General features: G+C 33.3%; 1 protein-coding gene and 1 long non-coding RNA gene across 2 annotated transcripts; one reads left to right on the forward strand and one right to left on the reverse strand.

The window, feature by feature from the left end:
* Positions 1–1,182: 1,182 nt before the first annotated feature.
* On the reverse strand, positions 1,183–5,389 carry ADSS (adenylosuccinate synthase). Its single transcript, XM_039026184.2, has 4 exons — positions 4,796–5,389; positions 3,642–4,334; positions 3,072–3,383; positions 1,183–1,664 (listed from the first exon to the last, which is right to left on the reverse strand). The coding sequence occupies exons 1-4, from the start codon at positions 5,096–5,098 to the stop codon at positions 1,494–1,496; spliced, it is 1,479 nt and encodes a 492-aa protein (XP_038882112.2). The 5' UTR covers positions 5,099–5,389; the 3' UTR covers positions 1,183–1,493.
* Positions 5,390–11,167: 5,778 nt separating this feature from the next.
* Positions 11,168–11,962, forward strand: LOC150037509 (uncharacterized). The gene is made up of 2 exons (XR_016528635.1): positions 11,168–11,394; positions 11,474–11,962. It is a non-coding gene; the product is annotated as an uncharacterized LOC150037509 (long non-coding RNA).
* The last annotated feature ends 5,606 nt before the right edge of the window (positions 11,963–17,568 follow it).

Raw genomic sequence — 17,568 nt, forward strand, 5'->3', positions numbered from 1 at the left:
TAAAGTGTGGGATGAGAGAATCGAATGTCAAACCTCAAGGTCGATAGTACGAGCTCTATGCCTATTGAGCTACACTCTAATTGAAAATTTATTGCATTTTACTAAAAGATGTATATATTAAATAAATTAATTTACTAAAAGAGAGGGTGGAAAAAAACCCTATTTTGAAAAAGTAAAAAATACCCTTGTTTATGAGTACAAGGCAATGCATTCAAATAGCCACTCCAAACACCCACTTAGATGATCAAATTTTGAAGTTTTAAAGACCATATTGAGAGATTCACACATTTCATTATTCAATTTTGAAGTTTTAAAGACCATATTGAGAGATTCACACATTTCATTATTCATAATAAATAATAAATATAGTTCCACTAACCTAATACTTATAACGTCAACCTTAAGGTTCACTCATACCACTCCACTCACATATTATAAAAAATAATAAGAAAAATAAGAAATAAAAAATAAATTAATGTTTTACCAAAAAAAAAAAAGATTGATGAATTTTTCAGGTAGAAATGAAAGTTTGAACAAAGTTAGAAATAAATAAAGGTTTTTGTGATTACTTTTTCAAATTCAATTTCTTTAAAAATGAAATTGAAAATTGAGAAAGAGTTGAAAATTAGAAAAGTAACACATTAACAAAACTTCATCTTTGTAAGAATTTGTTGAAATTGACATCGACATGTGAAACAATACATTGATGTGTTAAACTATATCATTGCGTTAAACTATATCATTGCAGGTAATCAAGACGATAAAATTGAAAGAAAAAAAAAAAAACACTTGAACTGCGTATACGTAGCAAATTGCTAAAAAATAATAAAAATTCTCAGAAGAATCTAGAAATTTTCCACCATACTCAACATTCAACTGGAAAAAATGCATATGAACTTCAGCATTTTTCAATCAGCTACACAGATCAAGAATCAGAATTTTTCTCAAAAAGAGGGAGCAAAGGAGCAAAGTATACCCCTAATCGATTTCTTTCGATTCAATCGACTCAGTGTCGTATATCATAGCATATAGCTCAAGTCAAGCAATCACTCATGTCAGTTTCAAAATTCAATTTTCAACTTCTGTTTTTCAAATCCATGGATCAATTTGACATCAAATTTTGCCAAAAAAATCGACTCAAACCGACCTCCCCACAAGATGGAAAAGATGATTGCCAAGATATGATCATGTGAACTCATTATTTTCTGCAAATGCTAATTATTTTTGGTCCATCTGTATCCATCCCATTTCCTGTGCTAATAGAGCCTTTCAGAAACATCACCTATGTTAAGCTCTCCTAATCATATGGGAAATGTTACAACAGCCTCAGCAACAAGTATCACATTCAATGCTTATGCTATTTTGTTGAATTTACTCCAAAAAAATTATCTCAAGATAATGATAGAGGTTCCTCTACCTGTGCAATCTTGCACCTTATCTGGAGGTCCAACATTGAATCACTAGCATACGGAAGGATCAAATCAAAACACGCATCATTTGTATAATAGAGCATCACGGCCTGGACCGACACCAATGTAATGGACGGGTATGCCCACAAGTTCTTCAATCCTTGATATATAATCTTTTGCAGCCTTGGGAAGGTCAGAATAATCTCTTATTGAAGAGATATCACACATCCATCCAGGCATTGTTTCATATTCCACCTACAAACAGGAAACAGAAATGAAAATATAAATGTTGTTAAGATTCTGTATTTAGAAGTTGAAGACCCTGAAACTTGAGAAAATTTCAACTATTAATTTTTGTTCATGACTTGGAAACCGAAAAGGCATGGAAATGATTGGCAACTAATAACGGATTCAGTTACAAAAAATAAAATGCTAAAAAACATGGACAACATTAAAGAACTTCAGACAATATTTAAAACTTTATTTTTTACTTGAAACTTTCTTTTAGTTCAATAATATGTGGGAGTGGAGATTCAAGCTTCTAACCTTGGTCAATGTTATAATATCTTAACTATAAGCTATATTTAGGTTGACTAATTTTTACTTGAAACTTAAAACATTTCATTTACCTTTAAGAAATATTATTGTTTTCTAAAATACGTTCTAAAACAGGCAAGAGTTCAATAGATATGCAAAACAAACAAAACAAAACAAAGAAGAAAAAGAAAAGAGAGCAAATATTATATTATCAAGACAATCAAATACCAAAAACGTCCAAAATCGTAGCACCACATAATCCCATCCAATTTCAACACTTTAATGAAGCAACAATGAAAGAACACGTGATAACACATTCAAATACAACTTATATACATTTCAAACTTTATCTTTTATGGAACACCAGGCAAACTTTTTGCTGATTTTTAAAAGGTTTACCACAAGAATGAATGAAGTCAACCAATAAAGTTTTTGGCATGTCTTCTGAAGCCATGCACACCAAGCATAAATAATTGAGTAATATTGTTCTTTATGGAGACATCGACTACCCAAGAGCATTCAAAATCTTGGAACACAATGTGTCCCGAAATTTTTAACTGAAGTAACAATGAGAAGCACATGGGAAAGGCCTTCCCCAAAGTCCATCCTGTTATTTATTTTTTATTCTCATCTTTTTGTTTATTTCTTCTTCTTAAGAATTCCTGAAAGTCACCATTTGAAACACCCTTGTCAATAAGGCTACTCAAGACACCCCCATTTCACACAAACTAAGGAAACAAACAATCAAATTTCCTAAAGCACAAATCAACCATCTAGATCTTCCATTGAGAAAACCAATGAGCTAATATACTGATTCTGTTCCTTACAAAAGTCCATATACGTAACCTATGACTCAATTGAATCCACTTTGGCCAAAAGCTTTCTTTTCAATCTCAAATAAAAACTCCCAATAAAAAATGTTACTCCCTTAGGGGAAAAAAGAAAGAATAAAGTTATACTTTAAGCATGAATTCATAAACTGATTTCTCAAAGGAATTCATATATAGTAATGAAACTCAAAATCATATTCAAGCAAATTCCAAAAACTTCGTATAAAGTTATGAAAATGCAAGGAGATAAAAAAAAAAAAAAAGAAAAAGAAAAGGAGAGATGCATAAAGTTTGCCTTTATTTGTTCAAGAAGACTAAGATCTGCGGGAAATGATTTGACTGGTGTTCCATCAGGTGCCCAATAAGAAACTCCCAGTTGTATCTCAGAAAGTTCTGAGAGAACGTCAAGTTTCGTAAGATTCAGAGAAGAGAAGCCATTAATCTGACAGCAATATTTTAGTGCAACTATATCAAGCCAACCACAACGACGAGGACGACCAGTTGTGGTACCAAATTCTTGACCAGCAAACCTAAGTAGGTCACCTCCCTTTCCCAAGATCTCAGTAGGAAAAGGGCCAGAACCAACTCTAGTTGTGTATGCCTTCACCTGCAAACATCAACAGAGAACCTTATGGGCATACATATTTGATATATAAATCAGCTTTTCATCAAAAAGAAATAAAGAAACAGTCACTCATGGCTTTGTGTTAACACACGGAAGAATAAAAGCAATAATATTTTAATCTCTTCAAGGTTGAATAATAACTTAGATAGTCTCAAGGGTTTTTCTAGATACCATGGGCTCCTCCATGATTTTTTCATCAGTTAAACAATGTCATAAGAAATTGAATCAAAAGAAACTCACCACTCCGATAAGATCACCCACAACTTTCAGAGCAATGCCAAGACCGGTGCAAATTCCACCTGCTGAAGGGCTGGAGGAAGTTACAAAAGGATAAGTTCCAAAGTCAATGTCAAGCATAGTTGCTTGACCACCTTCAACCAAAATCTTCTTATTTGCAGAGATGGCTTCATTTATGAAATACACAGTGTCAGTGATAAATGGTTCCAATCTCTCAGCATATCTTTTGTACTTTTCAACTTCTTCCTTCAGAATTTCTGGGGTATAGTTAAAATCCTTAAATCTCGAAGCAGCATCCGAGAGTAGAAGGTCCAACTTCTGAGGAAGAGTGTCTAAGTGCCTCAAATCACCTACTCTAATACCATTTCTAATCACTTTACTGGAGTAACAAGGTCCAATCCCTCTCCTGGTTGTTCCAATGAAAGATTTAGCTAACTCAGCTTCTCTTAGACCATCCACCTCCTGATGGAAATCAAATAACAGATGAGCTCGATCAGACACCAAGATCCTTCCCTTGCATGAGACTCCACTTGCTTCTAGACGGTCGATCTCTTCAAAGAAGCCAGGCACGTGCACCACAACTCCATTTCCAATAACACATAACGTATCCTCATTTAGGATCCCTGAGGGAATGAGATGAAGAGCAAACTTCTTCCCTTCTGCATTATATATAGTGTGCCCGGCATTAGCCCCACCCTGCAAATCAGTTTGAACGTTCAGATAGTTCCAGAAACCTAAAGTAGTATTCACATCAGGATATCACATAAAAGCGCAACATAGAATCAAAATGGCTCACAACCTCTTCTAAAAACTGATGTGAAAATACAGAGATAAATTTTAGCCGCCCTTTGGCTTTAACCATTACGAATATAACAACACAAGATTACAAGCAGTATATGCTTCAAAAAAAAAAAAAAAAACGAACGAAAGTAGAATAAACGGAGACAAAGAGGTTATAATACCGGACCCAAGAACAAAGAGAAAGTCAGGAAACAGAAGAAAAGAAGAATCACAGGGAGGCAGATAAGCAAGTCAAACAACAAATAGAAATTCAATAGCAAATAAAAGAAGAAACACAACAAAAAAAACTAAACACCAAAATCATCTGAAAAACAAAAAAGAAAGCAAAACAAAAGGAATGAAATCTTGAAGATTACCTGACAGCGAGCGACGATTTCGAAGTGCTGGGCCAAGATGTCAACGAGTTTACCTTTACCTTCATCACCCCACTGGCAACCCAACACACCCGATACTTGACTCAGCTCCCCAATTCGTTTCAGTCCATCCTTCCTCGCCGAGTCCGGCACACTCACAGACGAACTAACAGCCGCCGCGGGCTTTGTAGATGAGCAAACGACGAGGGCAGGATGACGCGCAGAAAAGGGTCTCCGGCAGGCTGGCGACGGCGATTTGGCGGCGGAGAAAAGAGTGGGCTCAAAAGCAAGAGAAGAGATGTTCATGGCGAGAGAAATGAAGGGAGGGTTTGGAGAGGGTTTGGACAGAATCTGTATGAAGTGGCGAATGGAGTTATTGGAGGAGATGGCGCGTGGACTACAAATGCCCTTCGCGCCCACATTACGCCCAATTCTTCTGCCGCTGCATTTTTTTTTACATCATCAATATTATTATTCTCTATTGAAAAATACTTAGCCCTTTGTTTTACACCTTTTTACTAACACATGAAATTATTATTTAGGAAATTTTAAGTAATTGGATTGATTTTAATCGAATTTACTTTCACGTTTTGTAAATGTAATTTCAATACGATTGAATCCATTTACTTTATACATGTAATTGAATGAACAATGTAATATTACTAAATTATCCTATGAGTTTAAACAAATTTATCTCCAACAACGGTGGAACCTCCAATTCGCAAGTAATGTTAGCGTTACCGTTTATGGCAATCAATAACAATATCAGTAATTATAACAATAATTGTGACAAATTCATAATTCTTATACTATAATAGTAATGATGATAATGGTAACAGTATCTGAGGGCAAAAATTGGAAAATTGTTCAAAAGTATTTGAAAAAGTTAGTTGGTCCCACATAATTTTCAAATGAAAAATCAAATTGATCGTCCTTAGTTCTGCAATCAGATCATTTTTGTAATGATCCGACCCCCTAGGATTTAAGTTAGGCCGTTACTAAATACATGCATGCATGGAACTCAAAACGACACTCGGTTATGGCGAAATAAATGCTAATTAAATAAGGTAAATTCAAAAGACTTTCATTAAATTCAAATACTAAATCAATAGTAGTGTACCCATAAATCATAAAAGATAATAAATAAGCGGAAAAAAAAATTCTTAAAAGTAAGTTTTAAACATCAAAACTAAAAATTAAGATAAACATGAAAAGAACTCTAAATCTCATGGTGCGGAAGCGTAAAAACTAGTCCCAGTGGCTCGATCATGAATTCCGCTTGTCCATCGTCAGTGCATCTCTACCCTTACCTGAAACAACAACATGAGAAAGAATGAGTATAAAATACTCAGTAAGTAACCCCACTACTGGGGTCAGCTGGGTATCTATGTTCTCTAGATACCTATCTCTGGTGAAACATATAAACTGCTCTAGTTCTCATGGGACACATATGCACATGAAACAAGAAGGAGACTGAGTCCTATCCTACTGTAGTTAAGTATGCCCACTACCTCTGGTGAATCCCGAAGGAGACACAAACTGGTGAATCCCAAAGGAGACACAAACTGGTGAATCCCAAAGGAAACACAAACTGGTGAATCTCGAAGGAAACACAATCTGGTGAATTCCGAAGGAAACATAATCTGGTGAATCCCAAAGGAAATACAAACTGGTGATTCCCGAAGGAAACACAAACTGGTGAATCCCGAAGGAAACAGAAAATCTAATGGACATCTAACTAATCAGTAAGGACATTTGCACAATCTCAACATCATAATCATCACTGTATGAATCTATGACATACATATAAACCTCAACATCATGGCTCTACAACATACACATATACCTCAACATTATGGTTCTACAACATACACATATACCTCAACATCATGGTTCTACAACATACATGTATACCTCAACATCATCAGATCAAATACAACCATGGAAGTACATATCATTTCATACTAGCATTCAAGTGTCTATGTGCATAAATAAATAATTCGGATCTCGTAACAGAACATACTTTAATCATGTTGTCATTCTGCCATAACCTTTATTTAACATGCTAGCATACATCTAATGCCTGGCCCATGGGCAGTTTCAGTAGTAAGATTACTTATCTTGATATTAGGTCGAACCAAAAAGCAATTGAATCTTTGTGAAATTCTTAATCCTTAATCAAGCTTGAACATAAACCAAGATTTAAAATTAATAGTTAAGGCCAAAATCCAAACACCCAAATATTACAAAAATATTTCCAGATAACCTTACCTAAGGTGTGGTCCAATTCGAATTCACCTTCCAAACCTCCAATTTTAAGCCCAAATAATTAGCAAACCAAACTCTTCTTCATCTTGAATGAAATTCTTGAATCAACCCCCTAATCATAATTTGAAATTAGGCTTATATGATTAAAGCTTGAATCAAATACATACTTCACTACCAATGTCTCAAATAAATTATCCATATGTAGCTTTGTCAAAAAAATCACTTCCAAATGACTTTACCAAAATTTCTCCACAATCAAAATTAATCCACAAGAGGGTCATCAAAGCACAAAACTTACCAAAACTCGCTAAAACAAACTCCAACTTCACTGAACAACACCTCAATACCTTCACAAACTTGAATCCAAAGTTGAAACACAATGGATATCAACCAATTTATGCCAAAAGTAAATGAGTATTCGAGAATCAATCGAAAACATCCCAAATGTCAAAAATCTTACCCAAATCGATAGATCTAGTGACGGCAAAAGCGAACGACGCTTGAGTAGTGGTGGACGGAGGTCATGAAGAAGAAACTGATGAACGGCTTTGGGCAGCGGCTAGGGTCTCGACTGAAGGAAGAAGAAATTGGGGGGGGGGGGGGGGGGGAGGGGGAATGTGGGGTTTTTTAAATAATAATAATAATAATAATAATCTAAAAAAGGAAATAAGTATAATTATTAATTCTTGCCATTAATTTTCAAATTGAATAATTTCACGCCAATAATTAAATTCCCGCACTTATACTTGAAGTCCAAAATTCTAAAAATACCCTCAAACTAATAACAATTACTGAAATTCTAAATAATAAAGTTACTGAAATTACATTATTATTAAAAAATGTGCGGGGTGTTACAATGTTTTTTTATTACGGTTTTGGCAATGGGACCTCACATTTCATTAAGATTATAGAACATAAGTAAATAACAACAAACAATGTAATCAAATGGGGTCTCTTTTCGAATTACTATTAATGGATTACGTTTTCCTTGAAGTAAACATAACTTTAAATCCCATGATTTGAATTTTGAAAAATGATTTAAACTAATTACTTTCATTCAGGATGAGAAAGACTTGAAATGAATATGTTTAAATTTTGGGGTGGTTGCATAAATGGAAATCAGACTCAAATAATAGCGTATATAGTACAAGGATAAAACAATTGCAAATATAGCAAAAAGAAATAAACCCAGATATTATAAAAGACTAAAAAGCCCAATGATTTTTGCTCAGTCCACTAAATGAAAACTCAAAATCCCCTATTTTTGTGCACTTCTTCCAGAATTTCTTAAATTGAAAGCTATCTAATATATGCTATCATTGACTATCGCTGATAGAGTTTCATCAATTGAAATCAACCTTGAACTATTAACATTTAAGGTTATTAGTGATTATCAATGATAGACTTGTATACTTATTATCAACTTTGATAGAAAATAGTCTACTTTGAAAGATTAAACTATTAGTGATGGAAAACTATTAGTGATGGAAAACTATTAGTACCTATCACTAATAGACTTTCATAAATGACTATCAGCTTTGAAAGATTAACACTAAAGGCTATCGCTGACTATCATTAATAATCTTCTATTATGGTTATCACTAATGTTTCCATTAGTGGTTATTGACTTTGAAGGATTAACATTTAAAGCTATAAGTGATAGAAAACTATTAGTAGCTATCACTAATAGGCTTTCTATTAGTGACTACCAATTTTTAAGATTAACACTTAAAAGCTATTAGTTGCTATCACCGATGGATTTCTATTTGTGGTTATCAACTTTAATTTGCTATTAATGGGTTATCAGTTAAGTTGATGAGGTTCAAACAATGCTTTCCACTTATGTTTCATCTTGTGTCGGTTTCACTGATATCTACCTAAGTCATATCACCAGTATCACTAATATCTACCTAAGTTATATCTTTGATATCATTAATATATGGATGTCACCTAGTTTTATCACTAATATCACTGATATTGGGGTTAGCAGTGATAACTTCTGTCATTTCTTTTGGACCATCAAATAACATATTATTAGTGATCTCATTGATATCATGCTATCAGTGATAGCTTCTATTACTAATAACATATAATCAGTGATAACTTCTTAGTATCCTACTAACGCTTTGATTCGAAATTCAACTTGTTAATTAAATTCACTAAATTGGCTATCAATGATAGACTTTTATAAGTAGTAAGAAAATCATCAACTTTGAAAGATTAAGCTATATCAATTATGAAAACTATAAGTGACTATCACTGATAGACTTTCATCAATGACTATCAACTTCGAAACGTTAACTCTCAAAGTTATCAGTGGCTATCACTAATAAATTTTTATCTTGACTATCACTTTAGACTTTGATCACTAATATCATTGATAGGCTTCTATCATTAATATCTACCTAAGTTCTATCACCAATATCATTGAAAATTCATATAACTGATATCTATCTAAGTTATATCACTGAAATATGGATATCACTGATATCTACCTAAGTTATATCACTAATATCATCATTTTCAACGCTAGAATTACCAAATTCATATTTTTCTCATTTTAAATAAGGATTTAGTGAATTCTATTCTAACATTTAAAGACATGAATGATAGTTAGTTGATTGTTCAATCAATGGTAGAATCCTTTGAGTGACTAATATATAAGTATATTAGTAGCTATCACCAATAGATTTCTATTATTACGTCATAATAATAGAAGTTTATATGTAATAACTACTAATAGATTTTATAAGTTTTAAATTTTAAATTTGATTTTGAGTATCTAATTACATCCTAATTACACTCACCCAAACTAACTCTTCTACATCAATGTTCATCTACTCGAGAAAAATTGTTACCAATTATAAATATTTACTAATAAGATTATTATACATAAGTTGATAAAAGTCTATAAGTTATAAACTTCGATCATTGATTCATATAGTCTATCAGTGATATTGATATTACATGGTATCATTGATAGAAGTTTATTACTAATATACTTCATATTTTTAAAGTCCTACAAGTTTCTTTCAGTTTCATTTCTATTTTGTTGGCGTTTAGGTGCTGGTGAAAATGATTGAGCACTAGTTTCAACTTGACTTTGTCCAATTTTTTTTAATTACTTTTTTTATTAAAAAGTAAACGCAAGCAATAAAAAAATAAATAATAAAAAAGATTGAATCTCTATTCACAAAATGGTCATATGTGATTGATCTCAATCTTGAATGGTTTATGAACTCCCTACCTGTGAAGGCTCATCCTCCGTTTTGCATGAGTGAGAATGATTCGAGTTAACCAAATAAGTCCTTTCGATTGCCTACCATTTTGGGGACTTAACCAAATAAGGAGCTGGGTACATAGATGTAATTCTCTCCCTCCCACATATGATAAGTAGATGAGTAGTTCTCTTAATTGCTAATTCCGACTTGAACAGTTGAGGCCCCACCCTCTCACTGGCTCAAAAGAAATTTATTTTATGGTTGGATCATAAACATACGGTTCATTAGAGGATTAATGATACTTAAGATGCAAAAGGTAATATAAAGGTAAAATGGATATCACCTGTAATTATGAGCAACTCGTGAATGACTAGCTTTCTTGTATCCATGGACATAACTTGTTCTAATGTGCATATGATTACAACTATATGCTTATAGTGGAGTTACCTATAATTAATGAATGAAAATTGATTAATTAATTAATTTGGGATTATTGAAGTTTATAATTTGTAAATCCATAAGGTCCTCTTGCTAGCTCATACGAACAATTAGGGACCAATTTAGTTGAAAGAAAATTTGAAGTGTTCAAATTAATATTTAATAGATTTGATATATTAAATGAGAGAAAAACATATTTATTATATTTTACACAATAAATATCAAATAAATTTATGTATGAAGATGCATTAACTAAAATTATATATATATATATTTGAATATGATTCAAATAAGAAATCGATATTAGGAAAATTGAAATATTTGAATTTGATTCAAATAATTTAATATATTTGTTTTAGTATGAGATATTAGAATATAAATATATTATTATTAGGGCTTACCTATTTAGGTCCTTATAAATAGGACCTTTATGAGTTGATGAAACATTGTTTTTACATTGATTAGAAAAGTGCCGAGAAAGAGTTCACAGCAGAATTCCACCATTCTCTGAAAATCAAAGAGAAACATTCTCTGTCAAATTCTCCCAATTTTCCCTTTTTTCTTTGAAGCTCCCACAAGCCTTGATCTCTAGTTGAGTCATAGCAAGGAAGACCTCATGGTAAGAAGATTCAGCCTCCTAGAGATGGAGCACAAAAAGATAAAGACCCACCAAAGGTATGTAAGTTGCCTAACCCTTTTGTTGTTTGTGTATAATTCTAATTAAAATCAAAGCAATCCAATGCTTTCTCTGTAGATGAATCGTTCATTCCTTTCACTCTTGTGGAAGATACAAGATAAAGTATCTCCTTAGCCTTAGCCACAAGAGGGTCGAACCGAAGAGACGTTTGAAGCCCTAGAAAAAGAAGTTGACAAATTAAATCCCTATGACCCAACTAGAAGGACCAAAGGTTCTGAAGACTTGGATCAAAGTAGCGAATAGAGGATAAGGCATAAAAATATAAGACAGTGAAAACATATTCATCTATTTGAAGGCAACCCTTCAGTCTTGACGATCAGTAGCTCAAATCACAGTAAGCTCCCAATTTTGTAAAGTATGAGAAAGCATACCAATCTTTTCGTCAAAAGGAAAAAGGCAAGGCCAACAAAAGAAGTCAACTAGTAGAGCCTCTAATCAAAATTAACACTATGCACTTTGTCATATTTTACGTAGACTTCCATTTTACTATTGCTACAACATATCTATTTTAGAAATTCTATGCTATTATATGATTACCAAAATTAACACTATTGATGCCCAATTTTGGTTAAGGAATTACATACCTGGCCTCTATGTGAAAATAACCATGAATTTGTAATTTGAGGGAAGAGAGGACCTGCAAAATAAAGAAAAAGGGCTCTTATGCCTAAGTAGAATTAGATGTATAGAAAAAAATCAAAATTTCTTAGTTACGTCTCCCTAAAGCTCTTTACCTTTATTTATAGTATTCTCCAATTTAGCTTCTCGCTATCCCTATTCCTATTTGGAGTTGGGATTACTCCTGCCAACTCCCCCAAGGAAATAGGAAGATTTTTTTAGGCTTCAACTTGGCTTTGGGTCGAGGCCAAGCGTGGTGGTATGGGCTCGACCCATACCATCTTTTCTTACCTTTCTTCCTCCATCCACTTTTCAGGGTTAAATTTATATTCCGCAAGCCAAATGTCTTTTTTACCTCTTCTGCTCAATTTTAACTAACATTGGCCCCCACTCCCAAGTTTGGAATCAAGTTTTAGTTATTCCCTTGAGATGTAAACTTGGGAGTATTGCTTGTTTACTTTTTGCTACCTTAACTTGACCTCTTACTCTACATTTTATGACATACCTACCTCTAATCGGCCTAATTTTGTCATAACAAACTTGGCCTTCCAAGATTACCTTGGACTCTTTGGCCCTGCCTAGAGTGTTCAATTGAGAAATTTTTTCTAAAAAAAAAGGTTCAACCTGGCACACGTCCACTATAATTAAGCAACGTTAAATGACATATTTACATCGTGCTCGCCTTTTTTTTCCTTTCAGAAAGTTGTTTGTTGTCTTCCTGGGGCTAAACTCTTGGAGACAAGCCTCAATAGGAGTGTTGGCTAGATCATCATTGTACATAGTCAGTTCCTTAATTTTCTTCCTCCTACACTTAAGTAGAGTTAATCTGCCCGCTTTTATTAGCAGACTTTGGTATCTTGTCATTAACTCTCGCTGTCTCTTTGGCTTTGTGTCCCTCCTACTCTGACATCTCTCTAGTCTGGTCGGTCTCGAACATACCATCCTCAACAAAAGTCTTCTTTCCTCTTCTCGAATATGCTTAGCTCAATCTTTGAGATTTCATCATGTTGATTCGGCTGACACTCAACTGCATCATCTTTTGTTGTCATCCAGTGTGAAAACATTTCGCCCTCGTCTTGTTACATCAAGCTTGATGGAAGAACATATGCGCAACGGAAGAAAAATAGATATAATGATAGAGTATTTTAACGTGTAGTAGAGAAAATCAGAATCAATAAACACTCTTATTATACTTAATTTGAGTTTAAAACATGCTTCAAAGTAACTATTATAGAAGAGGGTTTGCTGAACACAATACCTTTGATGAATCCTCTTCAACACCAGTTGAGTTCTACGGAAATGTGCTTCAATCTACAAATAGACCATCACAAAGAACTTTTCTACTATTCTCTTGCAAGGATTGTGTGGTGGAAACACTAAATTGAGTTAAATTTTATGAAGATATGAAAAGGGTTTGGAGGGTTACGATTTCTGCAGAGTTCTTGAAGGAGTTCTTGAAAGCTTAATCTCATTATTTAGCCCAACACTTTAATTTGTAAAGCTTTCATCATGCAAATTCATAGCTAGCATGAAGGCCAACTTCTGCTTCATGGAGAAAATGGAATTGGATGAATAAGGTGCCTTGCATCATAGTGGAGATTTCCAATTTTTGAAAATTTCCACTTTGAATTTTCAAAAATGCTTTTGTTTTCAAATTTAGTTTTTTTTTTTCAAAAGATTGATTTCTAAAACCAATTTTTAAACAAACCAATTTATTTAGTTTTATAAAATTAATCAATTAGTTAATTTTAAATAAAACTAATTAATTGAATCTTTTAATTAATTTTGTTGATTATATTAAATTAATAAATAACCAATTCCACTATAATGAAAATAATTTTATACAATTAATATTTAAATCATATTTTAAACATTAATCGATCCTCCAATTTTGTTTAATTTTGATAAAAAATAAGCATTTCTATTGTATCAAATACAATAAATAGAAACCCTAATTGAATTTGAACATTTCAAATTCTAAACCTTAATTTCAAATCTCATCAAGATTACTCAATTTACTAATGCAAATTACGAGCTCGTAGAGGGAGTTTATGCAAATTAATTGGTTAAACTCTTTAAACCGAATAATTACTATTTGTTAACTACCAAGACATTTTGCATTCCCCTCACTGTAGATATATTTCTGTCAATTTTAACTATAAACGGTGAATCAATCCTTCACAAGTCATTCGTATTTACAGCTGGGTCAAAGATTATCGTTTTACCCCTATAAATACATATTGCTCCTTAAGCTCCCACTGATCCTCCATTGAATAATTGATTCATAGTCCAACTTATAAATCATAATCCTCTCTTCCATGAGAGGGTGGGACCTCATTATTCAAGACAAGGCATCAACGCTTAAAAGAACAACCCATCTGCTAACCCTAAATCGGGTAGGAGTGAATTCCATATTGCAAAACTAGGTTCCCAACTATCTATTTGGTCTTATCCCAAAATGGGAGGCTTATTGAGCAGTGTTATTGACTACTCTCACCTATGTAGATCAAAGGATAATCTCGAATAAACAGGAGTTCATAGTTAGCTTAGGATTAAGATTGAGTTACCCTAGGTCATTGAGTTTGAGATAGTCAGTGTTAATAGTAAATAGTTATTATAAAGAAAAGTGACTATTTTGAGGTCCGATCTTATGCAAACTCATTGCACAAGATGCCCCCACTTACATGTCTCTACATGAATGATTTTTGGATCACATCATTTGTATCAGTATACAAAATGAGCCGCATCCAATCGTATCACTAGGATGAGGTACCCAATCTTATCCGTATACTTATAGACCATTCTGGCTACATACTAAAAACTTGATCCATTTTTATGTTGCCACATAAAGTTTAAAGTATTCATGTTCAAGGATTCATTTATTGGATTTTCATAAAAGGATGCAATATCAATAATAATTTATTGAATAAAAAACTCAACAACATTTTTATTGAAAAATAAAATATGTTAACAAATTTACGAACTGCGAGTTTAGGACATCCTCAACATCTCTAATTAGGTTAATTACAAAGATAAGCATGCAATAGAAATAAATAAAAGGAAAAAAGAAACACAATCTTTGTAGACTTTGAATCTTCTCCAAATTAGTTTTAATCTCCTCACAAACGGTTTATAGACCACCATGAGAGTCTTCCCGACTATTCTCCGACTTTAGAATAGGATGGTGGGATCCGGTGAGTGACTAATTTGGAAAGGAAAAAGCTAAATCATTGAGAGAAAAAGGGATGAGATTATCACATAATCTCATCTATTTCCACTAAGGCTAAGAATTTTTTAAATTCAATAAACACTCCCTTTTAAAGACCATTACATGTAAACACATGTAACTTTTAGTTTGATGGGAATTTGACACTAAAAATTCCACTAACTCAAAGTGGGATTTAGTGGGGCAGGTGTTGGATTTTATGTCCTAAAACTCGTAGTTTGTAATATCATATTCTTGTTCAATAAAGCTGTTATTGAAAATCTTTAGTAAATTTAAATTCTATATTCATGAATCCAATAAATTAAGGTTCCGAGGCTATTAAGTTTAAGTTTGAACTTTATATAGTGATATAAATGTGGATTAAGTGGTTCCGAGGCTATTAAGTTTAAGTTTGAACTTTATGTAGTGACATAAATGTGGATCAAGTTCAAATATATATAGCCAAAATGGTCTATGGTATATGAATAAGGTTGGACGCCTTATTCTGGGGACACTATGGATGCAACCCATTTTGTAGTTAGTACAAACGATGTGATCCTAAACCGTTTATGTGGAGACATGAAAATGGGGGCATCCTATGTGAAGAGTTTATATAAGATTGAACCATGAAATAGTCATTTTTACGTTCTAAATGTCGTTTAATGTGTAAAACTGACTATTTCGTTAATTGATGACCTAGATAACTTAATCTTAATCCTGAGCTAACTATGAACTCCTGTTCACTAGGAATTATCCTTAGATCTGCATAGGTGAGGACAGCTCATTATCGCTGGCCCAATAAGCCTCCCATTTCAGGGATAAGATTAGGTGGATAGTTGGGAACATAGGGTGCAAGACAGAACTCACTCCTACTTGTTACAGGGATAGTAGATAGGTATTCCCTTTAGTATTGAATCCAGGTCTTGAACAAGGGCCCCACCCTCTCATTGGCTCGAGAGGGGTTCGGTTTATAGGTTGGACCTTAAACCAATTGTTCATTAGAGGATCAGTGGAACTTAAGGAATAAGATGTAGTCTTGGGGGTAAAACGGTTTTTATGACCTGAGATTACAAACAACCTGTGAAGGATTAACTTACTAATCATGGTTATATCAAATGGACACAAATATATTTATAGTGAGGGGAGTGCAACTACAAGACTATTGTGGAATGACTCGTTAGTTAACGAATGTTGATTAGCTCCGTCTAAAAAGTTTAGCTAGCTAATCTTGGATTGTTGAAGCCCATGATCTATAGGTCCATTAGGTTCCCCTACTAGCTCATATGGAATAAACTTAGAATAGTGTGATAGAATAATTCGAATTGTTCGAATTAGGTGAAAGAAAGAAACCGACAAGTATATGTGATATAGTGGTTGATTTTTTAGTTTAGAGATACAGCTTTAATATTTAAATGTGATTTAAATATCAAGAATATGAATACGTTCATATTCGGAAGCTCGAAAATAATGGAAATGGTCAAAGATGTAAAAAGTCAAAGAGTTGACTTTTGACTTTGAAAAGTCAAACTTTGACCGACCTTATATTCAAATGTGATTTGAATTTTGAGAAAATGAATGTGGATTCATGCTCGGGAGGTCAAAATTAGTCAACACGGAAAAAAATCATAAAAAGTTAAAATGTTGACGTTTTGGTCAAAGTTTGACTTTGATTGACTATTTTGCCCTTTAACTAAAGTTAGTGGGAAAATCCAAACTTTTTTGAATAATTCCACTAATAAAATAGTGGGCTAGGTGTTGGCTTATAGTGGAGACATTAAGCCCACTTAGATAGTGGATTCTAGATGTTGGGATTTTGTGAAGTTTTTTCATACAATTTTGCATGGTTCTTTTCTATAAATATGGGCTTGTGTTTTTGGATTAAAGACTTTTGGACTTTTTGCCAAAATAGTTTTCTAAAATAGGGCTAAAAAAAATCCAAACCCAACCCAAATTTCACTCTTCTATTTCCATCTCTTTTTCTCTCTCTCGAGTTCTTCATCCATCGGGTTCCACAACCGGGTTTTGAGTCCAGAGGATAGTAGGTCAACTTTAGTGGTTGTCCGGTTTGTGTTCGAGCGGCGATAGGGGATTTTCGGGAGCTTCAAAGGTATTATTTCAAAATAACCCTAATTAATTCATTTAGGGTTGTATGTATAATTTGGGCAATTAGAGTAAAATCGATTCTCATTTCCGCTGCGCCTGTCGATTTTTCCATCAGCAAGTGTCTTCAAATGAAGACAACACTTAGCAATTCAATAGTTGACATTTCTTTCTCACAAATGTTGGATCTTTCCACTAACTTGGTCAAAGTTTGACTCTTAGTCAACAA

This window comes from Benincasa hispida, chromosome 3 (genome assembly GCF_027475165.1).
Source record: "Benincasa hispida cultivar pf3 chromosome 3, pf3_genome.v1.1, whole genome shotgun sequence".
Taxonomy (NCBI): Eukaryota; Viridiplantae; Streptophyta; class Magnoliopsida; order Cucurbitales; family Cucurbitaceae; genus Benincasa; species Benincasa hispida.

Bases quoted from the DNA above. Each gene is read 5' to 3' on its own strand.
- ADSS (XM_039026184.2), bottom strand. From the start codon at position 5,098: ATGAACATCTCTTCTCTTGCTTTTGAGCCCACTCTTTTCTCCGCCGCC. The intron at 4,335-4,795 runs GTAATCTTCAAG...ACTGATTTGCAG, and splicing joins AAATCGTCGCTCGCTGTCAG to GGTGGGGCTAATGCCGGGCA. The intron at 1,665-3,071 runs GCAAACTTTATG...TCCTGTTTGTAG, and splicing joins GTCTTCTTGAACAAATAAAG to GTGGAATATGAAACAATGCC.